Here is a 22,465-nt window from a genome sequence, read left to right on the forward strand (position 1 = left end):
ACATCAATTGATGACATCATTGAATAACTGTGACATCATCGATTGATTGTGATATCATCAAATGATTGACATCATTGAATGACATCAGTTGATTACATATGATTATGACATCATCGTCAATACACTCATACACACACACTCACACACACAGCTTTATATATATATATATATATACTAGCTGAAGAACCCGGAGCTGCCCGGGCATAGTAACTAACTCTGGTTAGTTATAACAAATTATAATTATCCTCCATCCCATAGTCCCATGCCCATATACTCATCACACATCCTCCATCCCATAGTCCAGTGCCCATATACTCATCACACATCCTCCATGCCATAGTCCCGTGCCCATATACCCATCATACATATCCACGATCCCATAGTCTCATGCCCATTTACCCATCACACATCCTCCATCCCATAGTCCAGTGCCCATATACTCATCACACATCCTCCATCCCATAGTCCAGTGCCCATATACTCATCACACATCCTCCATCCCATAGTCCCATGCCCATATACTCATCACACATCCTCCATCCCATAGTCCAGTGCCCATATACTCATCACACATCCTCCATGCCATAGTCCCGTGCCCATATACCCATCATACATATCCACGATCCCATAGTCTCATGCCCATTTACCCATCACACATCCTCCATCCCATAGTCCAGTGCCCATATACCCATCACACATCCTCCATCCCATAGTCCAGTGCCCATATACTCATCACACATCCTCCATCCCATAGTCAACCATTATGACATCATAATGAGCGGCGGGGCTTGCAACCTATGATGACATCAGCGTCGACATGGCAACCATTATGACATCATAATGAGGGGCGGGGCTTGATACACACACACTTTTTCCCCATTATGTAGATAGGGGCAAAATTGTTTGGTGAATTGGAATGCGCGGGGTTAAAATTTCGTCTCACAACATAGCCTAGGACGCTCTCTGGGTCCAGACGTGTGACGGTGCCAAATTTTGTGGCTGTAGCTGTGACGGTGCTGATGCCTATCCCAGACATACACACACACACACATTGAGCTTTATATATTAGATATAGACATCTTATCCTGTCTACAAAAAGTTGAAAATAGCAATTTTTATATTTAATAGTATAATGTTGCACGGTCAAGTCAGACTTTACAAAGGACCATGCAGGTCTGAAACATGTTGCTTGAGAGCGCAGCTGATATTTCTCTTCTGCCTTTTTAATTTTTGTGCTCTTTTGTTCAACTACTTTTTGTGCCTTTTATGCTACTAGATCAATAAAGCAATTCTTTTAAAATTATGTGAGTGCCGGCCAATGTTTGGACTGTTGCTATAAATATTTTGTGTCTACTTTCGAAAAATGGAACCACTAAAGCAGTTAAATCAGAATCCACATAAGTGTTTCATTAAATAATTCACTGCATTTCTGTGTGCCGAGACTTTGTACGGCTGCACACAGATTCCTGCGCACGCTGCCATATGGAGCCCTTGTCACGCAATACTTTTCGTGAATACCTTGGGGGGGCATCGTGAGGGTACAGTATGGGCACTGTAGTACTATGGCTGTAACATGGCTCTCTGCTTGCCACCCAAGCGCTCTCTTCCTCTTTCTTTCTCTTTTTCTTAATTTCTTTTACATTTTCTCTATTTCTCTTTCTTATGCTTTCTCCTTTTCTTTTCTTTTACTTTCTCTCTTTCCTTTCTCTCTCTCTTTCTTTTTTTCTTTTTCTTTCTATCTCTCTTTCGCTCTCATTTTTCTATCTCTTTGTTTTTTTGTTTTTTTTTGTAACAAATCATTTTTTTACATCCTGGTGAAAATTAGTTTGTTTTTTTTTAAATTTCTGATTTCTGTAATTCTTTCTAAATTATAGAGTTTAATTAAATGTAATATTGAGCACCATTTGGCTGTGATTCTTAATGTTTTTCTCACCTTATTTTTTACCATGTAACCTCCGAGCATCTTTGTACTGTAGAACTTTTAATGCAGTTTTGGGAAGCATAGAAAATCTTGTTGTCAACATACGCTTTTACTTTGACATTTAATTTCCATTATTTGCTGGACATGGCACTGTTTTTTTGTCCCTTTAAATGTAAAATCAAACGCCCAGCACTCTCCCCGCCAACGCAGAAGTTTCTGTTAAAAGACAGAAACTTGAAAAGTAGACACTATCCGTATTTATATATATCCCAATCATATGTATTTGGACACATATGGAAGAAATGGCAGAAAATAAAATCTCGTCATTCGGTTTTGATTCTTTTAAATTGACCTGCATTTTGCATACAGTCAACTGAGTTATCTAAAAATTTTGGGATGGTCACTGTCACGATCCATGCTGGATTGTGACAGATAAAAGCACATGTAACCTTTTGTTTTCCTTTAAGCTGATTGCTTAAAGTTAGTTTTGCCCCCGGTGGCCATTAGGGTCGTTACACAGTGGTGTCTTTAGTTCTAGTTTTGCCCGGTGGTGGCTAGTAGTATTACACGGGAATCACTAGCAGGTGTGATTACTCTGGCTCTTGCTTATAAAGGAGAGTCAGGTAGTCTCACTCACTGTTGGTGATATTGGTCATTTCCAACCATCCTTGGTGGAGGAAGGAGCTAGAGAAGAGTTCCTTGGAGCAATAGCAACAGAGCAAAGCTAAGTGGTGTTATCCCTGTTTGTAACTTTCCTTATGTGTGTTTTAGTGCAGTGATGGGATTAGTTTCTGCATCGTCCAATTCATTAGAAAGGGATAGCTGCAGGGCAAGCTAGGGTTTTTAGGTATCCTGCTCATTGCCAAGTGCGGAACCTGCCTAGGGACCGTCAGGAGTGTAGAGACACTGACTCAGGGGAGTGCAGGAGGTCTCCACGTCCCCGTTCCCTATTGCAGGGCCCTCCATTGTATCAGTTTCCCTGGTGTTTCCCTTATCTCTGTAAATTCGCCCTGCTGGAGGTGGTGTATCCAGATACACGTGTAACTATTGAAATTCACCTGCTGGAGGCGGTGTATCCAGCTGCACGTTTCATTGTTGAAATTCGCCCTGCTGGAGGCGGGGTATCCAGGGTCACGGGTGACATAGAAATTCGCCCTGCTGGAGGCGGAGTATCCAGTCACCCGTGACATCACAGTCACAAAGTCTTTGTCTAACCTAATTTGCGTATAGCAGCAAAATGAACAGAGATGTCCATTAGGGAGGACAGAGAACTTTAGAATAGTAGACACAGTCTATGCTATAAGCTGCAAGGCCAATTTCCAAAATTCCCCAATGATTTGTTGATCTTGATTTCACTCTGTGTTCTCTCTCAAAGATCAGCGGTAATTCATTAAGAATGCACATGCACTACTCACAAAAATTTAGGGATATTTGGCTTTCGGGCAAAATTTATGGAAAACTTAAAACGTTCACTCTACAGTGATATTTTATCATGAAAGTAGGACATTTAAGTAGAAGCAGCAATGGTAATATCCTCATCTCAAGCAAATTAGTGAAACAAAAGCCAACAACAGTGATGGGATACCCCCGACAAAAATGTCATTGTTTCAATACCTTGTCATGTGGAGTTAAGCATCAATTACAGCGTGACACCGTCATCTTGTACTGTTTACAAGTTGATTTATTGTCTGTTGAGACACGGCGTCACAGTCTTCTTGAAGGGTGGCCTTCAGGTCATTGAGTTTTTGGGGTATAGAGTTACGAGCCTCTACACGGTGCCTCAGTTGATTCCATCGGTTTTCTATGGGATTCAGGTCTGGAGAAAGGGCAGGTCACTCCATGTGATATTCTCCAGTCTCCAGCAGCTGTTCCCTAAGGTTTGTTTTACACTTCAGTTTTTTGACGTCAGTCAAAATCCGTCGTTTTGCCCAAAAAACGGATCCACCATTTTTTTTGACGGATCCGTTTTTTTCCCCATTGACGTGCATTAGCGGCGAATTTTGACGGATGCTCATCCGTTGGATCCGTTTTTTGATGGATCCGCCAAAATTTTGTCGTCCGCTGACTTGAGTGGACGCACAATGAAACATTTTTTGGCTGCGTCAAAATAGCGGATAGCAACGGATCCGCCGCTATCCGCCATTAGTTATAATGGTTGCCTATGGGCGGTGGATCTGTTGCCTACCGTTTTTTGACGGAATCCGGCAATGGATTAGCTATTTCACACTGAGCATGCCCGGAAGGATTTCCTTGCTAGAAATTTAACCCCAATTTCCGTTCTGGCGGCAGAAAAATTCTCTCGCTCTCCTTCCCAGACTCGCGTTTGTGTCATAATGGTAACGGATCCGTTTTTTCACAACCTGGCGGATTTTGACTGACGTCAAATAGCTGAAATGTGAAACAGGCCTAATGATGTGACCTTGATGAGCTGGAACATTTTGTGTCCATGAAGATGAAATTAGTCCTGTGTTGTTGGTGTAGAGGCGCAATGACTGGATTAATGATGTTATTCCAGTAGTAGGGGCTTGTCACTGTACCATTCACAAAGTGTAGGGCAGTTCTGTATTGTCCTCACTGTAACACCACCACTAAAGGCCGTCTGGTGACAAGTGGCTGATGCATAGCGATCTCCTTGACGTCTCCAACATAGTTGGCGACTATCATTTCTGCTCAGTGTGATTCGACTTTCACCAGTGAACAACACTGATGCCTACTCGTCCCTCGTCCAGCATAGATGTTCTCTGGCCCATGCTTGGTCGTCAGGTGATCTAGCACGCAGACCACGCTGATATAAATGGTTTTGAATGGCCTGATGTGAAACTTGGGTTCCCTCATCTCCCTTAAATGTTCTTGGAGTTGTGTGGCATCATCATACGGTTCCAAAGGCCATTGTTCAGAATGAAGCGGTTATCAGTGTGGGATGTGGCCAAAGGACATTCACTTCTCTGCCTTTCTGTGACTCTTCCAGTCCTTCTATCTCCCGCTGATGACTCTCTGACTCTCTAAGCTCAGTGGCCACTGCCGTCTGAGAACATCCTGCTGAAGCCTCGTAATGGCGAGGTACTGGTGATCAAGGTGATCAATTGCTAGGTGTCGTTTTGGTCTGATGTCAAAATCTGAACAGCACGATGTGGAGGACTGTTTAATACCAATTTTAATTGAACCTAAAAATATATTGGGCGATTCACGGATCAAATGCCTGTTGTGAATTTTGCCATTAAGCTCCTAGATGGAGAACATGAAGTTGTGCAAAAAGTCCTGAGACATTGAACAGTTGGACATGTGCGTAAACGTTTAGAGGTCACATTAATTCACCTGAAAAAGTCAGAATGCATTTTTGGTTCATCCTGGAATTTTGCCCAAAAGCCAAATACACTACTCACAAAAATTTAAGGCTTTGTGCTGGATCTTTCGGTCAAACAGACTTTCTGTAGTTGCTAGGATAATCAGTGAGGGTCTTAATCCATTCATGACCTAAACCCTACTGTATTGTTCTACATCAGGTTAAAAAAGAAAACTAAAACTATACAATTTTGGCTTTGCCGGTACAGTACTGATCCATAGAATCGTGTTGCCAAGTCATTTTTACCGCACAATGAATGCTGCAAAAACAAAATCCAAAAATAACATTGGCGGAATTATGTTTTTCTCCCCACCGTTTCACACCAGTTGAAGTTTTATTCCCTTTTTCCATTACATTATATAGTAATAGGAATGGTGTTATTCAGAAATACAACTCGTCCAGCCCCCAACCAAAAAATAAAGAAATCCCAAGATCTGTTGTGGATATAAAAATGGGCAATGGGTTTATTGGGTGACATACCACTTATTAATTTGGAATGATGTTGAAGAGGTTTTTTTTTTAATCTTTGAATAGGAAGCTATAGTGTGGTTGTAGCTGAAGACTGCCCCCACTGGTCACAGTACTGCTTTGGGCGGTGCAAGCTGTCTTCTACCAGTTTTGTCCTATAAACAGCATCTTTATAACTTTCATTTAGTGGGATTCTCAACCAACTTTGAGTGTTTATTACAATTAGGTCCTTAAATAAAAGATATATGATTTTTTATTTTATTTTTTAATTCTCTCCAGCATTTTTTGGTTTTGGTGCATTATCGGTATTTTCAAGTAATTTAAATTGCTTTCATTAGTTAGACAGCATGAAAATAAGCAACTTTGCAGTTGACTTCCTTCTGTTTGCTGTTATTCTCATTCAATGGCAGCATTTATCTTTCATAGTGTACAGCTGGTTTCCATGGAGCTTGGCTTGTGCACAGTTGTTACATTCCAGGACAAGTTCACTCCTAACATACCAGCCACCTCTCTCCAATCTTTTGATTTCTATACAGCAGTTAGCTGCTCTCCTGCCTCTCTATCCCCTTCAGCTTCTTGCAATATCGACAACCTGCACCTTTCAGAGCAAGTATATCCTAATGACCAATCTCACTGTCCGGTCTGTGTTTTTTCAAATACCATTTCTCTATATGTTTATACAGTGATAACGGTGTACACTGTAGACTAAACCACTGACAGCTGAATGTGTTACAGTAGAATTTGTGCTAAGCTTTATAGTTCTACTAATACTACATTTGTGCTGCTCACTAGAGCTGTCACTCAAACAGTAGAGCTTGCCCTGCCAGAAACCAAGAAGTAAGGAGACTGCATTGCTCTGAGCTGCTCAAGAGACAACTTGAGACTTCTCCTTTTTAACAAATGCATTGGAGGCCTGATTTTGTGGCGCTTACTAGTTTAAAAGTGTTACAGGTTCTCCTCCTTTTGCACACACTGCACCGAACTCCTGTAGCTAATTTGGCTGCTGGTGCAGGAGTGTGCAGCGAGATCAGTCCACAAGCCTCCTCCTAATGAAAAAATAGTCGCTGGGTTTTTCTGTAGGAGGAGATTGATGGGCAGGTCTGGTGTCATCGTCCTCTAAAGGCAGACGGATATTAGACAGAAGTGCAGGCTGTGAGGAAGGAAGCACAAACAAGTGCAGGGTGAGTCAACTAAGAATCCATCAGTGAGCTTGTGCTGACAGGAGAGTTCGGACTCATTTATCTGTCTGTTACTGGGATCTTTCCAGCTAATGACCACATGAAAGCAAAGGTTCTGATTTGATGTGGTCATAAGACAGCTGAATGGAGTTCTGTAAAATAAGGATGAGTCCTGTAGGACCGAGCTCACTGACTGATTCTCAGTTAACTCATTTTATAGCCAGCCAGCGTGTTTAAAGCTAAGCGATGCAACATTTTTAATGAAACCCTATTGCAAACATTTTTAGATTTATTAATTTTAAAAAAAGAAAGAATTTGTCACTGGAGTGAATATTCTTTCACAGTCTTAATACTTGATGCCGTCGTTTCTAAGTCCGAATTATCCAGTTTTTAGTATTACATCAATTAACTGGATTTGATGAAAATATTTCTTAATCTTCCAATGTACATTCCTCTTTATTGTTGGATAATATAAAGGAAATGAAGCTGTGACTGCAGTCGGACGGATTCCCTGGGCCAGATCCGACAATTATATAGATATTATACCGGTAATAAATCTGCTCTGTTTGTTTGTTGCATATTTATTCTCATTAACAGACTTGATAACGTTAAAAAATAAGCCATTTCTAAGTAGCGGTGCCAGAAATATGTTAATGTATATGCTTTCCTTTTCCTTCAGCTGTTACATAACAGATGGGACTTTGCTCGTTGGCAGTCAGGCTGTGCCACATATTTAAGTCTCAGGGCACATGATTGTGTCTGATGACAGTAATCTGAAATCCCTACTTGTATGGATATATTCCCTCTCAGAATAATCCATGTTCCTTCATATCCCTTACAAAAGCAAATACCGGATGACATGATGTTCTTTGTAATTCAAGGTAACGGTTCTTGACGCATTTCTGCTTGGCTTTAACCTTTTTCCGTCATTTCATGATACTTAGTTTCCATGAGATATGTATCTCACGGAATCACAAAGTGACTGATGAAATTATAGTCCTTATTAGGGTAAGCTCACACTAGGCATTTGTTTTTGTTTTTTTTTGCAGCAAAACCTGATCTCTTGGCAGGAGAAAAAAGCAGGTTTTGCTTGGTTTTCCTTGCATTATCTGCTGCGTTTTTTTGGTGTGTTTTAGCATGCTAGATTTGTCTCTTGTGCATGCTGACAAAGTTTAGTGCAAAAAAAAAGTCGTATTGGGTTTTGGCACAAAAAACGCAGTAAAACCTGATACCTGTTTAGACACCTAAAAACATGCAAGATTTCTGGCTCTCACCGACCTGTATTCTTCTTTAAGAGGCTCCTATGTCCTCCACTCATTTCCTGTAGTAATTGCACCTGACTGGGAAGACTGAATATGCAATAGGCAAGCAGCTTGGTGTGATGAAATCAACTGTGGTAGCAATAAGAAGAAAATGGAAGACATACAAGACCACTGATAATCTTCCACGATCTTGGGCTCCACGCAAGATCTCACCCCTTGGGGTCAAAATGATCACAAGAATGATGAGCAAAAATCGCAGAGCCACATGGAGGGACCTAGTGAATGACCTGCATAGAGCTGGGACCACTGTAACAAAGGCTACCATCAGTAACACACTACGCCGCCAGGGACTCAGACGTGTCCCCCTGCTTAAGCCAGTACATGTCCAGGCCCGTCTGAAGTTTGCTAGAGAGCATTTGGATTATCCAGAAGAGTATTGGGAGAATGTCATAAGATCTGATGAAACCAAAGTTGAACTATTTGGTAGAATCAAAACTCGTCATGTTTGGAGGAGAGAGAATGCTGAGTTGCATCCAAAGAACACCATACCTACTGTGCAGCATGGGGGTGGCTACATCATGCTTTGGGGCTGTTTTTCTGCAATGGGACCAGGATGACCGATCAGTGTACATGAAAGATTGAGTGGGGCCATGTACCGTGAGATTCTGAGTGCAAATCTCCTTCCATCAGCAAGGGCATTGAAGATGAAATGTGGATGGATCTTTCAGCATGATGATGCCAAGCAAACCACCAGAGCAACGAAGGAGTGGCTTTCGTAAGAAGCATATGAAGGGCCTGGAGTGGCCTAGCCAGTCCCCATATCTCAACTTCATAGAAAACCTTTGGAGGGATTTGAAAATCCATGTTGCCCAGTGACAGGCTCAAAACATCAATTCTCTAGAAGAGTTCTGCATGGAGGAATGGCCCAACATACCACCAACAGTGTGTGCCAACCTTGTGAAGATTTACAGAAAACGCTTGACCTCTGTCATTGCCAACAAAGAATATATAACAAAATATTGAGATGAACTTTTATCAGTGACCAAATACAGTGCCTTGCGAGAGTATTCGGCCCCCTGGAACATTTCAACCTTTTCCCACATATCATGCTTCAAACATAAAGATAGCAAATGTACATTTTTGGTGAAGAATCAACAACAAGTGGGACACAATTGTGAAGTTGAATAAAATGTATTGGGTATTTTTAAATTTTTGTGGAAATTCAAAAACTGAAAAGTGGGGCATGCAATATTATTCGGCCCCTTTAACTTAATCCTTTGTTGCGCCTGCATCTTCCCATCAATTTTAACCATCTTCCCTGTCCCTGCTGAAGAAATCAGTGTATGACTGATTGCTGTCCTATGGACAGACTGTCCCACCTCAGCTGTAGATCTGTGCAGTTCATCCAGAGTGATCATGGGCCTCTTGGCTGCAACTCTGATCAGTCTTCACCTTGTTTGAGATGAAAGTTTAGAGGGACGGCCAGGTCTTGGTAGATTTGCAGTGGTATGATACTCCTTTCATTTCAATATGATCGCTTGCACAGTGCTCCTTGGGATGTTTAAAGTTTTGGAAATCATTTTGTATCCATATCCGCCTTTAAACTTCTCCACAACAGTATCACGGACCTGCGTGTTGTGTTCTTTGTTCTTCATGATGCTCTCTGTGCTTCAAACAGAACCCTGAGACTATCACAGAGCAGGTGCATTTATACGGAGACTTGATTACACACAGCTGGATTATATTTATCATCATTAGTCATTTAGGACAACATTGGATCATTCAGAGATCCACAATGAACTTCTGGAGTGAGTTTGCTGCACTGAAAGTAAAGGGGCCGAATAATATTGCACTCCCCACTTTTCAGTCTTTGATGTTCCACAAAAATTTAAAATAACCAATACATTTCGTTCAACTCCACAATTGTGTCCCACTTGATGTTGATTCTTCCCCAAAAATTTACATTTGGTATCTTTGTTTGAAGCATGATATGTGGGAAAAGGTTGAAAAGTTACAGGGGGCCGAATACTTTCGCAAGGCACTGTACTTATTTTCCACCATAATTTGCAAAATAAATCTTGCCAAATCAGACGAGGTGATTTTCTGGATTTGTTTTCTCATTTTGACTCTCATAGTGGTGGTCTACCTATGATGTCAATTACAGGCCTCTCTCACCTTTTTAAGTGGGAGAACTTGCACAATTGGTGGCTGACTAAACACTTTTTTTCCCCACTGTATAATATTACCTTATTTAGTATAGTTACTACTTGATGTTTCATGTTAGGCTGTGTGCACACGATGCAGATTTGCAGCGGATCCGCAGCGGATTTTACCGCGCAGAAACGTTGCATATCCGCATTGTGATGTACAGTAGCTTTAAAATCAATGGAAAAAAAAAACGCTGTGCAGACGCTGCGGATTTTTCAGCGTGGTTTTCCTGCGGTACAAAATCCGCAGCATGTTACTTCTTTTGTGCGGTTTTCCATCTCCCCTGTCACCAAATCCGCAGGGGGAAAACCGTAGTGGAAAACCGCACAAAAACCGCAAGAAAACCGCATGAAAAATGGAAGAAATCCGCAGGAAAAATGGAAGAAATCCGCAGGAAAAATGCAGGTAATTTGACCTGTGGATTTCTTCCATTCTGCGCAGAAAAATCCGCAGGGCCAAAAAGTTCGTCTGCACTCAGCCTTATACTTCTCATCGTTAAAGTTGCGTGGACACCATCTCATTCACCAGAACTGTATGACGCAAATGCATAATAATAATCTTTTTATTTTTATATAGCGCTAACATATTCCGCAGCGCTTTACAGTTTGCACACATTATCATCACTGTCCCCGATGGGGCTCACAATCTAAATTCCTCTTGTTTTTGGAGAGTGGGAGGAAACCCACACAAACACGGGGAGAGCATACAAACTCCTTGCATATGTTGCCCTTGGTGGGATTCGAACCCAAGACTCCAGCGCTGCAAGGCTGTAGTGCTATCCACTGAGCCACCATGCTGCCCATGCATGGACTGTACCACTTAACTGAAACTGATATCAAAGATAATGATGATTACTGCACAGCTCCTATCAAACAATTATAATGTAGTGTAACCTGACAAACGCGTGAACAACCCAACAATATATTAAAAAGTTGTAAATCTTTATTGGTACAATGATTTACAAAAAAAAACCAAGTTTATATATTATATGAATATTGTATTTGCTCTATAATATTGAGTTTCCTCATGGAACTTAGGAGTTAAACTATTACACAATTACATTTTATATGTAACTGGGATACCACATTTATTGTCTGTACAAATCTTGTCTTTTTTTATCTGCTTTTTTTAAATCATTGTACCAATTAAAATGTAGAATACAGTTCAGCCTGTCTTATACAAGTGCTCCTATCAAAGTTTTTATCCTCTTAATATATTGCAATCATTATATCATAACATCACTGTGCACTTAAAATTGCTCTTTTTCCCTTTCTACCTAGTTAATTCTTCTCTTTTCTCTGCTCTGTGTAGAAACAGGAAGTCTATTTTCCCTGTGTAAGTCATTCCCAGCTGCTACTCCTTTCCCCCCTGCCATTGACTTTTGCAGTATCTGATGACTCATGCAGAGAAAATTGACCTGTAGTCTCTACATAGAGCTTAAAAGGATTCATCTAGTCAGTTTTTAATGACATGATGTCAGAGACCTAATGGAAAAGAGAAGAATTAGCTGGGTAGAAAAGCAAAATGAGCAATTGTAAGTATACAATGTTATATAATATCAGGATTGCAATATATTAAAAGGATAAAAAAGTTGATGGGAGGAGGAGGCGGACTTCTTTAATGAATACCTATAATTTATTAGCTAATTTTGGAGAACATAGAAGAAAGGATAATCACTGTATCCTCCCAGGTGACACAGATCATACATAATCTAGCCAGTCATATTATGCTGTATTAATGCATCATTGGATTGATAGCAGGACATATAAGAATAACGAGCAGGATGTAATCTGAAGTTCAAGATGGAGTCTAAAGGGAACAAGAGGCTGAACTAGATGGAATGAAGTGCGCAGAATCGGATAGACAAACAGATGTTGGTTGCCCTTATAGAAGTAAAAAATAAACAAAAGCTGAGAATGCTTCTTTAACCATTCGATCAGGCACATTTCCGGATTTTATCGTACATGCGATTTTAATAGCTATTAAAAAAAAAAAAAAAAAATTGATATTCAAGTAATTTTTACCCCTTTTTTCGCAATACATGGGACTTAATTTTTGTCGGTTTTGTATCTCTTTTTTTTCCCCGATATCTGGAGTACAATGTAAATAAAAATGATTTCATATTATTTTATGACCACAAAGGACCACCAAGAAACATTTAAAATCGTATTTCCTTTCCTATAGACATTATATTTACGGTATATATTGGACATATTTTGTTTGCAGGGTTCAGGGCTATAAACAGCGATTTGAACTGGTGTGTGTGTGTTTTTTTTTTTCTTTACATGTATGTATATGAGCATGCTCAATGTGTAAAATAACGACCTTTTACCTGTATATTATACATGCGCTGTTCCTGCACGTGTCACAGTTTGCTGTATCTTGGCCAGTCCGGTATGAAAGCCTAAACATAAAATAGAAATAGCTGTAAATCGAAGAAATATCACAAAATGATCAAGCAGGTTTGCAAATACTGATCTTTCTGATTTTATTGTCATTATGAGTCTTTTTTTTTTTTTCTATTAGTGTAGCTTTAAAGAGAATCCATCACCAGTTTTTTGCCACCCAATCTGAGAACAGGATGATGTAAGGGCGGAGACTCCCTGATTCCCTGATGTCACTTACTGGGCTACTTGCTTTCCTGATGTCACTTACTGGGCTACTTGCTTTCCTGATGTCACTTACTGGGCTACTTGCTTTAAGTTTGATAAAATCACTTATCAGCAGGAGATTAGCAACTGGAGGACTAGTAAACCTGCTGCTAGGAAATCCAGCCCCAACCCCACCTTTGATTGGCAGCTTTCTGTGTCCACTGTGCATAGCCAGAAAGCTGCCAATCAGTATGTGGACGGGGCTATACAGGGCTCAGCATTTAGAGAACTGCAAGATCTGCAGCAGAGAAAACTTACCAAAACTATTGCAGGCAGCCCAATAAGTGATATATCACTGGAATCAGAGTCTCTGCCTTGACATACTTCTTCCCTCCGATAGAGTTGCAAAAAACTAGTGACACATTTCCTTTTACTCAAACACCCACAGATATTGTTTTGTTCAGTACCTCTTTATCAGTGTTCTAAAATGCATTCATAATGTGCAAGCTACGCTAAATACAGTGGGGCAAAAAAGTATTTAGTCAGTCAGCAATAGTGCAAGTTCCACCACTTAAAAAGATGAGAGGCGTCTGTAATTTACATCATAGGTAGACCTCAACTATGGGAGACAAACTGAGAAAAAAAAATCCAGAAAATCACATTTGTCTGTTTTTTTTTCATTTTATTTGCATATTATGGTGGAAAATAAGTATTTGGTCAGAAACAAAATTTCATCTCAATACTTTGTGATATATCCTTTGTTGGCAATGACAGAGGTCAAACGTTTTCTGTAAGTCTTCACAAGGTTGCCACGCACTGTTGTTGGTATGTTGGCCCATTCCTCCATGCAGATCTCCTCTAGAGCAGTGATGTTTTTGGCTTTTCGCTTGGCAACACGGACTTTCAACTCCCTCCAAAGGTTTTATATAGGGTTGAGATCTGGAGACTGGCTAGGCCACTCCAGGACCTTGAAATGCTTCTTACGAAGCCACTCCTTCGTTGCCCTGGTGGTGTGCTTTGGATCATTGTCATGTTGAAAGACCCAGCCACGTTTCATCTTCAATGCCCTTGCTGATGGAAGGAGGTTTGCACTCAAAATCTCACGATACTTGGCCCCATTCATTCTTTCATGTACCCGGATCAGTCGTCCTGGCCCCTTTGCAGAGAAACAGCCCCAAAGCATGATGTTTCCACCACCATGCTTTACAGTAGGTATGGTGTTTGATGGATGCAACTCAGTATTCTTTTTCCTCCAAACACGACAAGTTGTGTTTCTACCAAACAGTTCCAGTTTGGTTTCATCAGACCATAGGACATTCTCCCAAAACTCCTCTGGATCATCCAAATGCTCTCTAGCAAACTTCAGACGGGCCCGGACATGTACAGGCTTAAGCAGTGGGACACGTCTGGCACTGCAGGATCTGAGTCCATGGTGGCGTAGTGTGTTACTTATGGTAGGCCTTGTTACATTGGTCCCAGCTCTTTGCAGTTCATTCACTAGGTCCCCCCGCGTGGTTCTGGGATTTTTGCTCACCGTTCTTGTGATCATTCTGACCCCACGGGGTGGGATTTTGCGTGGAGCACCAGATCGAGGGAGATTATCAGTGGTCTTGTATGTCTTCCATTTTCTAATTATTGCTCCCACAGTTGATTTCTTCACTCCAAGCTGGTTGGCTATTGCAGATTCAGTCTTCCCAGCCTGGTGCAGGGCTACAATTTTGTTTCTGGTGTCCTTTGACAGCTCTTTGGTCTTCACCATAGTGGAGTTTGGAGTCAGACTGTTTGAGGGTGTGCACAGGTGTCTTTTTATACTGATAACAAGTTTAAACAGGTGCCATTACTACAGGTAATGAGTGGAGGAAAGAGGAGACTCTTAAAGAAGAAGTTACAGGTCTGTGAGAGCCAGAAATCTTGATTGCTTGTTTCTGACCAAATACTTATTTTCCACCATAATATGCAAATAAAATGAAAAAAAAACAGACAATGTGATTTTCTGGATTTTTTTTTTCTCAGTTTGTCTCCCATAGTTGAGGTCTACCTATGATGTAAATTACAGACGCCTCTCATCTTTTTAAGTGGTGGAACTTGCACTATTGCTGACTGACTAAATACTTTTTTGCCCCACTGTATATCATGGAAAATACTCTCTGGAATGAATGGTGGTCACATCCATTGCACATAGTGTGAGAGAGGGGAGCAGTGGCACTACTCAAGTCCACATATTGATGTGAGTGACACCAATGACCCTGCGTTGGCAGGTGCCTGCTAAGGTGCATGCATGGCTGACCGGCCACTGTACTATTCTCAATGAAAAGGATAGCTGCCAATGCCTGTTGGCCTTGTATGTGACCTAGCAGGCAGCATGACAGCATTAAAGCTGTTCAGTCACCCGATGCAGACGTGATTACTTAAAGAGGAACTTGTAGCAGATTAGCATGCTAAACTGTCCATATGAAGAACAAATGGCTGCAAAGCAGAATGGAAAGTCATATATATATGTATGGGTATGTATAAATATAATATTTTTTTAACGTCTCCTCTCCATTGGCGAGATATTAGCTTCTGAAGGTTTGTATGTTAAATTACAATATTAAGGGGTGTCAGCAGAGATTCTTCTTTAGGAGCAATTACTTTTTACCCTGCTTGACTTCAAACAATCATAAGCAAGCAGCATCATGCAGGGTTAAAAAAAACAAAAACAAAGCTCCTTTAGAAGGTTAGAATGGGCATTGACAGTGTGGAGGGAGGAGAGCAGAGGTGACAGTGCTGTGGGGTGAAAGCTGCAGCATGTCACACACCACTCTGGCTATCAGGGTTTTATTGCCTGATGTCTAAAATAGATGCAGGCATGTGTTTCTGATGACCCACAACTTTGCTCTCTCTCTTCACCTTACTCCCCTTGCTTGTAATCTCAGCTGGTGCAGCCGGTGTGATCTGGGGAGGACGGCCGAGCTGTGTGTCATCACATGGCGTACCATAATATCACACAGAGAGAGACGGTTCTGGCTTCTCTGGGTGTGTTTTTTCTTTTTTTCCCCTTCTGTTTGATGCCTCATGCTTATGACTGACCAAAATGATGTAGAAAAAAAAAAGTGACACCTCCAGTGAAGAATCTCAGCTAAGGACCCTTTGATTATAATGTAAATTTAACACATAAACTTGAATTTTTTTTTTTTTTTCAGCTCTTTGCCAAAATTCCATAATTATCCTGGGAGCCACATTCCATTGTAAAGACCAGCAAAAATGATAGATATAATTAGCGATCTATCTAGATATATAGATATAATCTGGAACCATCTCTATATAGATATATTCTGGCTGATAAAAAGAATATTTTGGGGAGCAGTTGGAATAAAATGGCAAAAGAGCAAAACCTGCCCACGTTTGACCTGCCGATAGGTCCTCCTTAAAGGGCTTGTCCACTTTAAAAATAAGTAAATAAGTGTGCTCAGCTGTACAGCTACTGTAAATATTAACCCCTTAGTGACCGGGCCAAAATCCAGATAGTCGTATCACACAAAAACATTAATAAATAACATTTCCGTCATGTCAGCTTTACATCAGCACCATTTGTAAAATGCTCTATTATTTTGTTACATTTTAGGAGGTTTAAAAAATGAAACAGTTTTTAATTTTTTCATTGAAATATTCAAAATTTATTTTTTAGGAACCAATCCAGGTTTGAAGTGACTTTGGGGAAATGTCACTAATTTCTGAACAGGTTACAACAGCCGTCAGACTCTAAGGCCGTTATTTGGCCGTGAACTGCCATGGCAAACATCAGGACCACAGAATCATGATCTCAGGATGCTGATGGGGATAAATAGGGAGCCCTCACACTGTTAACCATTTATATGATAGTCATTACTGCCGGCAGCATCTAAGGGGTTAAACAGATATGGACAGTGCCAAGTTTGTGATACAGCAAGTTGTCAGCTGTAGTGGACAGCCGACAGCTGCGGGATTGTCACCTCTGTGGAGACGCTATTCTCTTATATCTCTGGTCAGTAAAAAAACTTATTGGCAGTCATTAAGGAGTAAAAAAACAAAAAAAAGCAATACCGTGACATGACAGAGTGGGGTGGGAGATCCTAAAGCACCGACTGAAATCCCACAACCACACTACAATAAGCGTGGGAGCAGAGTAGTTTCAAGAATGGATAAAATGCAGAATTTATTACATATAAATACAAAATATATTTATACCACACCCAAAAACAAAGTGGGTGAAGCCACAGGGAAAGCCCCATGATGGGAATAAATGGCACAGCTAAGAAAAATAACAATAATTTTGTAAATACAAAGCTAAATACACATGATCGACTACTCAGATTGGCGTCTTTGATCACCAACCAAGCACACCCGACGTGCTCTTCACAAACTAGTGCGTCGTCATACATATATTTTTAAGTTTTGCTTAATAAAAGATGCATTTTGTTAATTCTTGCAACTACCTTAATTCTGCATGTATTGGTTTTTTTAATAAACGTATACCACTTTTATTTATTCTTAAACCTAAATGTTCTCTGTCATATTGATAATGGCTGCAGTCCTGGAACCCGTAAACTGCACTTTCATCCCTGTGCTTGACACAGGAGAGAGTTGTATGTAGGGGGCCTGGCTAACAGCACATTTTAAAAGTTGATCCAGCCTATGGGGCTTTAACTGAGACGGGGGCTGGCTTTGCGATTCATGTAAGCAAATCCACCATCCCCATTACCTACACATGAAATTTTCTCCTGTGTCAAACTCAGGACTGTAATTGGATTGTTGATTTTGGGCAATCGGTGGACATTCGGAAGTAAAAGAATATTTTGGGAAGTTTTATAAAATATATATATTTTCTTACCATTAAGGAGAGGACTGATAAACATTTCTTAGGCAATCAAGCAATTGGAAAAATTAATCTAACCGTAGGCTATAATGGCTGATAACTGAGAACGATAATACGATAATACTGAGAAGGATAATGCCAGCGTACATCAACTCAACAATTAACGTTACTTTCTCAGTTTTGCCATAGAACAAGACCATGAAACCATTGTTCTTTTCATGTCAGCCAAGCAATTTTTCTCTAGAGGAGTCATCGTTCTGGGAGAGAGCAGTCTACCGATAGGACTTGACTGTATTGAATTGACTCAGTCTTTGTACCGGGCAGTAATCGTTATGTAGATCTATCTGCAACATCTGAGAATGGTATAATTGCTTACGGGGGGTGGAAGCTTGTATACGGGTCAGTACCGAGTGACCCAACACGCAGCTATTGAATTCCCAATTCTATTGTCCTACTTCTGTTACGTTGCTTCTGAAGAGCAGACTGGTTCCACTTCTAAAGGCTTTTTATCCCTCATACTACAAAGAAAACATCTTTGGAGTTGGGCTTATTCCTCCAATTGATAACGGGGCAACTTGTGGCGCAAGGCGATAACGTAACCGATGGTAGATTGTTCTTTATTCCTTACAATCATACATACATATACAGTAAATAAAGATCCTTAATGTTATATTTCCTGCTTTCTATATATTTCACCAACATTCCATTTATCAGTATTTCTATTATACCATATTCTTACCTATTTATCCCTATTTTTCACCCCACCAGCCCTCGGTAATCGGGACAATTTTATACTATTTGCATGTACTGAAAAAACTTAATTAAAACAACACGCTTGAAAGGGTGTCCAATAGTGTTAACGAGCATGCTCAGGTGTTATCGGAGTATCTCGGGAGTGCTCGTATATTATGTTCGACTCCCTGCGGCTGCATGATTTGTAGCTGTTAAACAGCCTCAACACATGCAGGGATTTTCTGTTTGTTAGAGAAACCCCACATATGTTGTCTGTCTAACAGCTGCAAATCATGCAGCCGCAGTGACTCGAACATAATATACGAGCACGTTCGCTCATCACCGGTGTCCAATACTGAACACTGCCTTCTATGCTATAGTATAGTCCCTCGTATAAAATTAAAAGACACATGCTTCCCAGACCGGCGCCATTCCTGCGATATCTGTGGTGACGTTATTTATCTTGCAGCCTTTCCAGTTCCATTAGAGGGAACACTCAAAAAAAAAAAAAGAAAGACACCCTCGTTAATTATTCACAGGGGCAGTCATGGGGTTTGACGACAAAATATGACTTTTGTAAAATATGCATAAAATTAATGTATGTAGCTTTGTTTGATCCAAGCCAAAAATTAACCCACAATACTATTAAAAAAAAAATTCACGGTGTGTGGAGCTCATACACGCCACTTAGGCCTATGGCTAAATATAATTTAAAAAAAATGTGATATACTGCAATTTCGGAAAGCAGAGAGAACCTGTTCAGCACTGTTCATGGGAATTAATTTTTTTTTTTTTGTAGCATTTTTGCATACAAATCTAGAAACGATAGCGTTGGACCGGACTTCCCCTTTAACCTGTGTAACTGCAGACTTACGAATCCGTGAGGATTCGCCGGTTTCTGATCCGGGAATGTAGCGTATGTAGGTGTTATACATACTCCTGGCCAGTGGATGCAACCCCCGTAGTATGGACCGAGGAAGCGCCTTGTAGTCGGCCACGCGCAATGAACTGCCCCTTCACTAGATGGGGAGCGGCTTCACTCCATACAAGTCTATGGAGTGAGGCCACGTCCACTAGACTGGCTCTGGCCAGGAGTATGTATAACGCATACATACCCCCCGGTCCTGGATCAGAACCCGTCTATTGTGTAATGTAAATAGAGAATGTTCGCTCGTTCAACAATTAGCCCGACAAAAAGGAGGAGTGGAACAATCGCTATTCAACCATTTCCTTTACGATTCTTTCCTTGTACAAACACTTGTCTGACATCATTTGCTCGTCGTGAGTTACGATCACATCGTTTAAGTGATTATCTGCTTGTGTAAACGAACCCGAAGATTGGTGACTCGTTCATTTGTCAGAAATGTATTAGACCTCTTCTACAGTGATAATTACTGAAGGTTTTACAATGGCCCTCACGGTCCCCTGATTTGAACATCATTGAAAATCTGTGGCTAGACCTCAAAATATCAAACAGGACTAGATGTACATAAAGTGAAGAGGGGTCCATATTTCCGGAATGGAGAGGTGAAACGACAAAAGTAAAACAATATCAAATTTTGGTGAACAGGGGAATTTATAGGCAGGCAGAAATAAAAAAAAATTCCTTATGGCAAGTGACAGGTCCTCTTTAAAGATCATTTTCATTGTATGGACCCGGGTATTTACTTATATAGTCTTGGTGCCACCTGGTGTTTAAAGTATGTAGCAATGTGCCTGTCCGCCTAATGAGAGGAGTTGTGTTGGACACACATTCTGCAGCAACTCAGATCTCTGCACAGTTCCACTCTGTTCACTGCAGAGCAGGCAATAGAATTAGCATTTTTCTGCCTTACTGATCAGGAAAAGGCATACAGCCTCTGGCGTGTACCATGGTAATATATATAGTAACTGCAGAAAAGTATATAGGAACTATATTGCCAGCTGCCAGATGGGGAAGGAGACTGATTCTGTCTAGAACCCATCACCAGCAGCACCAAGTGGGACAATTAGGAAAAAATGAAGTATTTTTACACAGGAAACATTACAAAGCTAATTACGTTCTGTCCCTGTAAAGGGACTGTATTGTCAACTGTCAGAGGGGGAAGGAAACTGATTCTGTCTAGAGCCTACCATCAGCTGCACCAAGTGGGACACAGGAAAAAAATGGTTCATTAATTAGCGCCTTTTATAGTGTACAAGGGCACTGCAAGCTAATTGCATTCTGTCCCCATTATTAAAGACCTTACAACCTGTAGATTGTAAGGCCTGTTTCACACTTCCGTTTTTGTGTCCGCCAAACGGATCCGTTTCCGTTTTTTTGACGGAAACTGATGCAAACGGATCCGTTTTAAAAAAACGGATCCGTTTTTTTGACGGATCCACGGTAACCACTAATGGAAGTCTATGGGACAAAAAAAACGGATCCTGCAAAAAATGGCGGATCCGTTTTTTTACGGAAACCAACGGATTTTGACGGATTTGAAAAAACGGAAGTGTGAAACAGGCCTAAAAAGCTCCTCTCTCTGGTGATTGACATTTAACCCCATTGTATTTAGTTGTATATATATTTTTTTTATTGGCAGAGTATGTATGTCAGAGTCCAGCTGCAGCAATGAGACTCATGGGTCTTTCCCACCTGGTGATCAAGTTCCTGCACGGACTGGATTAGGAGTAAATCCTTCAATAGGAGAACAAGGAAGAAATCCAGCAAGGACTCAGCAAACCAGGATTGGAGTAAAATAATATTTTCTTTATTTCTTCAAAAAGTTTAAAAAGACGACCCACAAGGATCAGGAACCAGAGTGCATGGCAGAAATAAACGCAAATGTGACAACCCGTTTCGGCGACTTAATCCGCCTTCTTCACAGTCCAAACCCACTGGTATTTTACTCCAATCCTGGTTTGCTGAGTCCTTGCTGGATTTCTTCCTTGTTCTCATATTTTTTTTTATTATTGAAATGTTCCTATTAAATTACTAATGTGTATCAGTCTTTTACTGAATGCGGCTTTTCCATGGTAGAAACCTTGCCGAGTAGAATAAAATAATTTTTGTAGGAGCGGCGAGCTGACCTTCATTTTATATTCTCGTGGGCATGAGTGACCACCACATGCCATGTCGCAGCAAAATCAAAGTTATCCAAGTATCAATAATCTATAAAGCTCCCGAGTGTCAGATCTACAATGTGGCCACGTAATTTTCAGATGCAGCTAGGAAAAATGGTGGCAGGTCTGCATAAAGGCATTTTAGGTAAAGAGCGAGTGCCAAACCAGCCTCTTCTATTGTCGTCTTCAGTGATGGATTCACTTGTCGGAGCGGCAGCGTCGCCCCGTCAGAGCGCGGCAATTATTCGCCGTGACATTCATTAGGAAGAATGATTGGGTCAAGGTCAGGAGGGAGGCGTGTGAGGCTTTCTTTACCTGTTCTAGAGGCGGCTGCTGTGTGACTCCTCTGCGTTGTCGCTTGTAGAATTAGTAATCACACCTTTTACGTATACATTCTACTAATAAGACCACATCTATTATCCATCTGTATTTTCTTTTTATTTGTCTATATCATATTTATCAGAGTTATAACACACCTCAACAATATTACCACGCCAGGAAGGAAAAGTTGTGATTTAATAGAAATCACAGGATTGGTAGACATGGTAATAGTATACAAATTTATAAAATAAAAAAATGGAAAAAAAAAGTTCAAAACATCTCAATTTCCATTTTTTCATCATTTGTAACTCAATGACATTGTCCTTTCATGTTTATTATATCTTGATCTCAATCTGTATTAGATATGAAAGAGATATTACAAACACATACAGTCATATGTAAAAGTTTGGGCACCCCTATTAATGTTAACCTTTTTTCTTTATAACAATTTTGGTTTTTGCAACAGCTATTTCAGTTTCATATATCTAATAACTGATGGACTCAGTTATATTTCTGGATTCAA

General features: G+C 40.5%; 2 protein-coding genes across 3 annotated transcripts in view; one reads left to right on the forward strand and one right to left on the reverse strand.

The window, feature by feature from the left end:
- The window catches only part of DOCK1 (dedicator of cytokinesis 1), a 495,500-nt gene that overhangs the window by 238,665 nt on the left and 234,370 nt on the right, over positions 1-22,465 (forward strand). The gene's annotated exons all lie outside the window — the stretch shown is intronic.
- Positions 1-22,465, reverse strand: part of INSYN2A (inhibitory synaptic factor 2A) — a 77,654-nt gene that overhangs the window by 6,413 nt on the left and 48,776 nt on the right. For both annotated transcript variants that reach the window (XM_073546337.1, XM_073546336.1), the window contains exon 3: positions 12,713-12,784. In XM_073546337.1, the coding sequence (XP_073402438.1) occupies positions 12,713-12,784 (72 nt within the window). The remainder of the gene's footprint in view (positions 1-12,712; positions 12,785-22,465) is intronic.

Source organism: Dendrobates tinctorius, unplaced genomic scaffold (assembly GCF_039654945.1).
Source record: "Dendrobates tinctorius isolate UK_male_01 unplaced genomic scaffold, ASM3965494v1 ptg000147l, whole genome shotgun sequence".
Classification (NCBI taxonomy): Eukaryota; Metazoa; Chordata; class Amphibia; order Anura; family Dendrobatidae; genus Dendrobates; species Dendrobates tinctorius.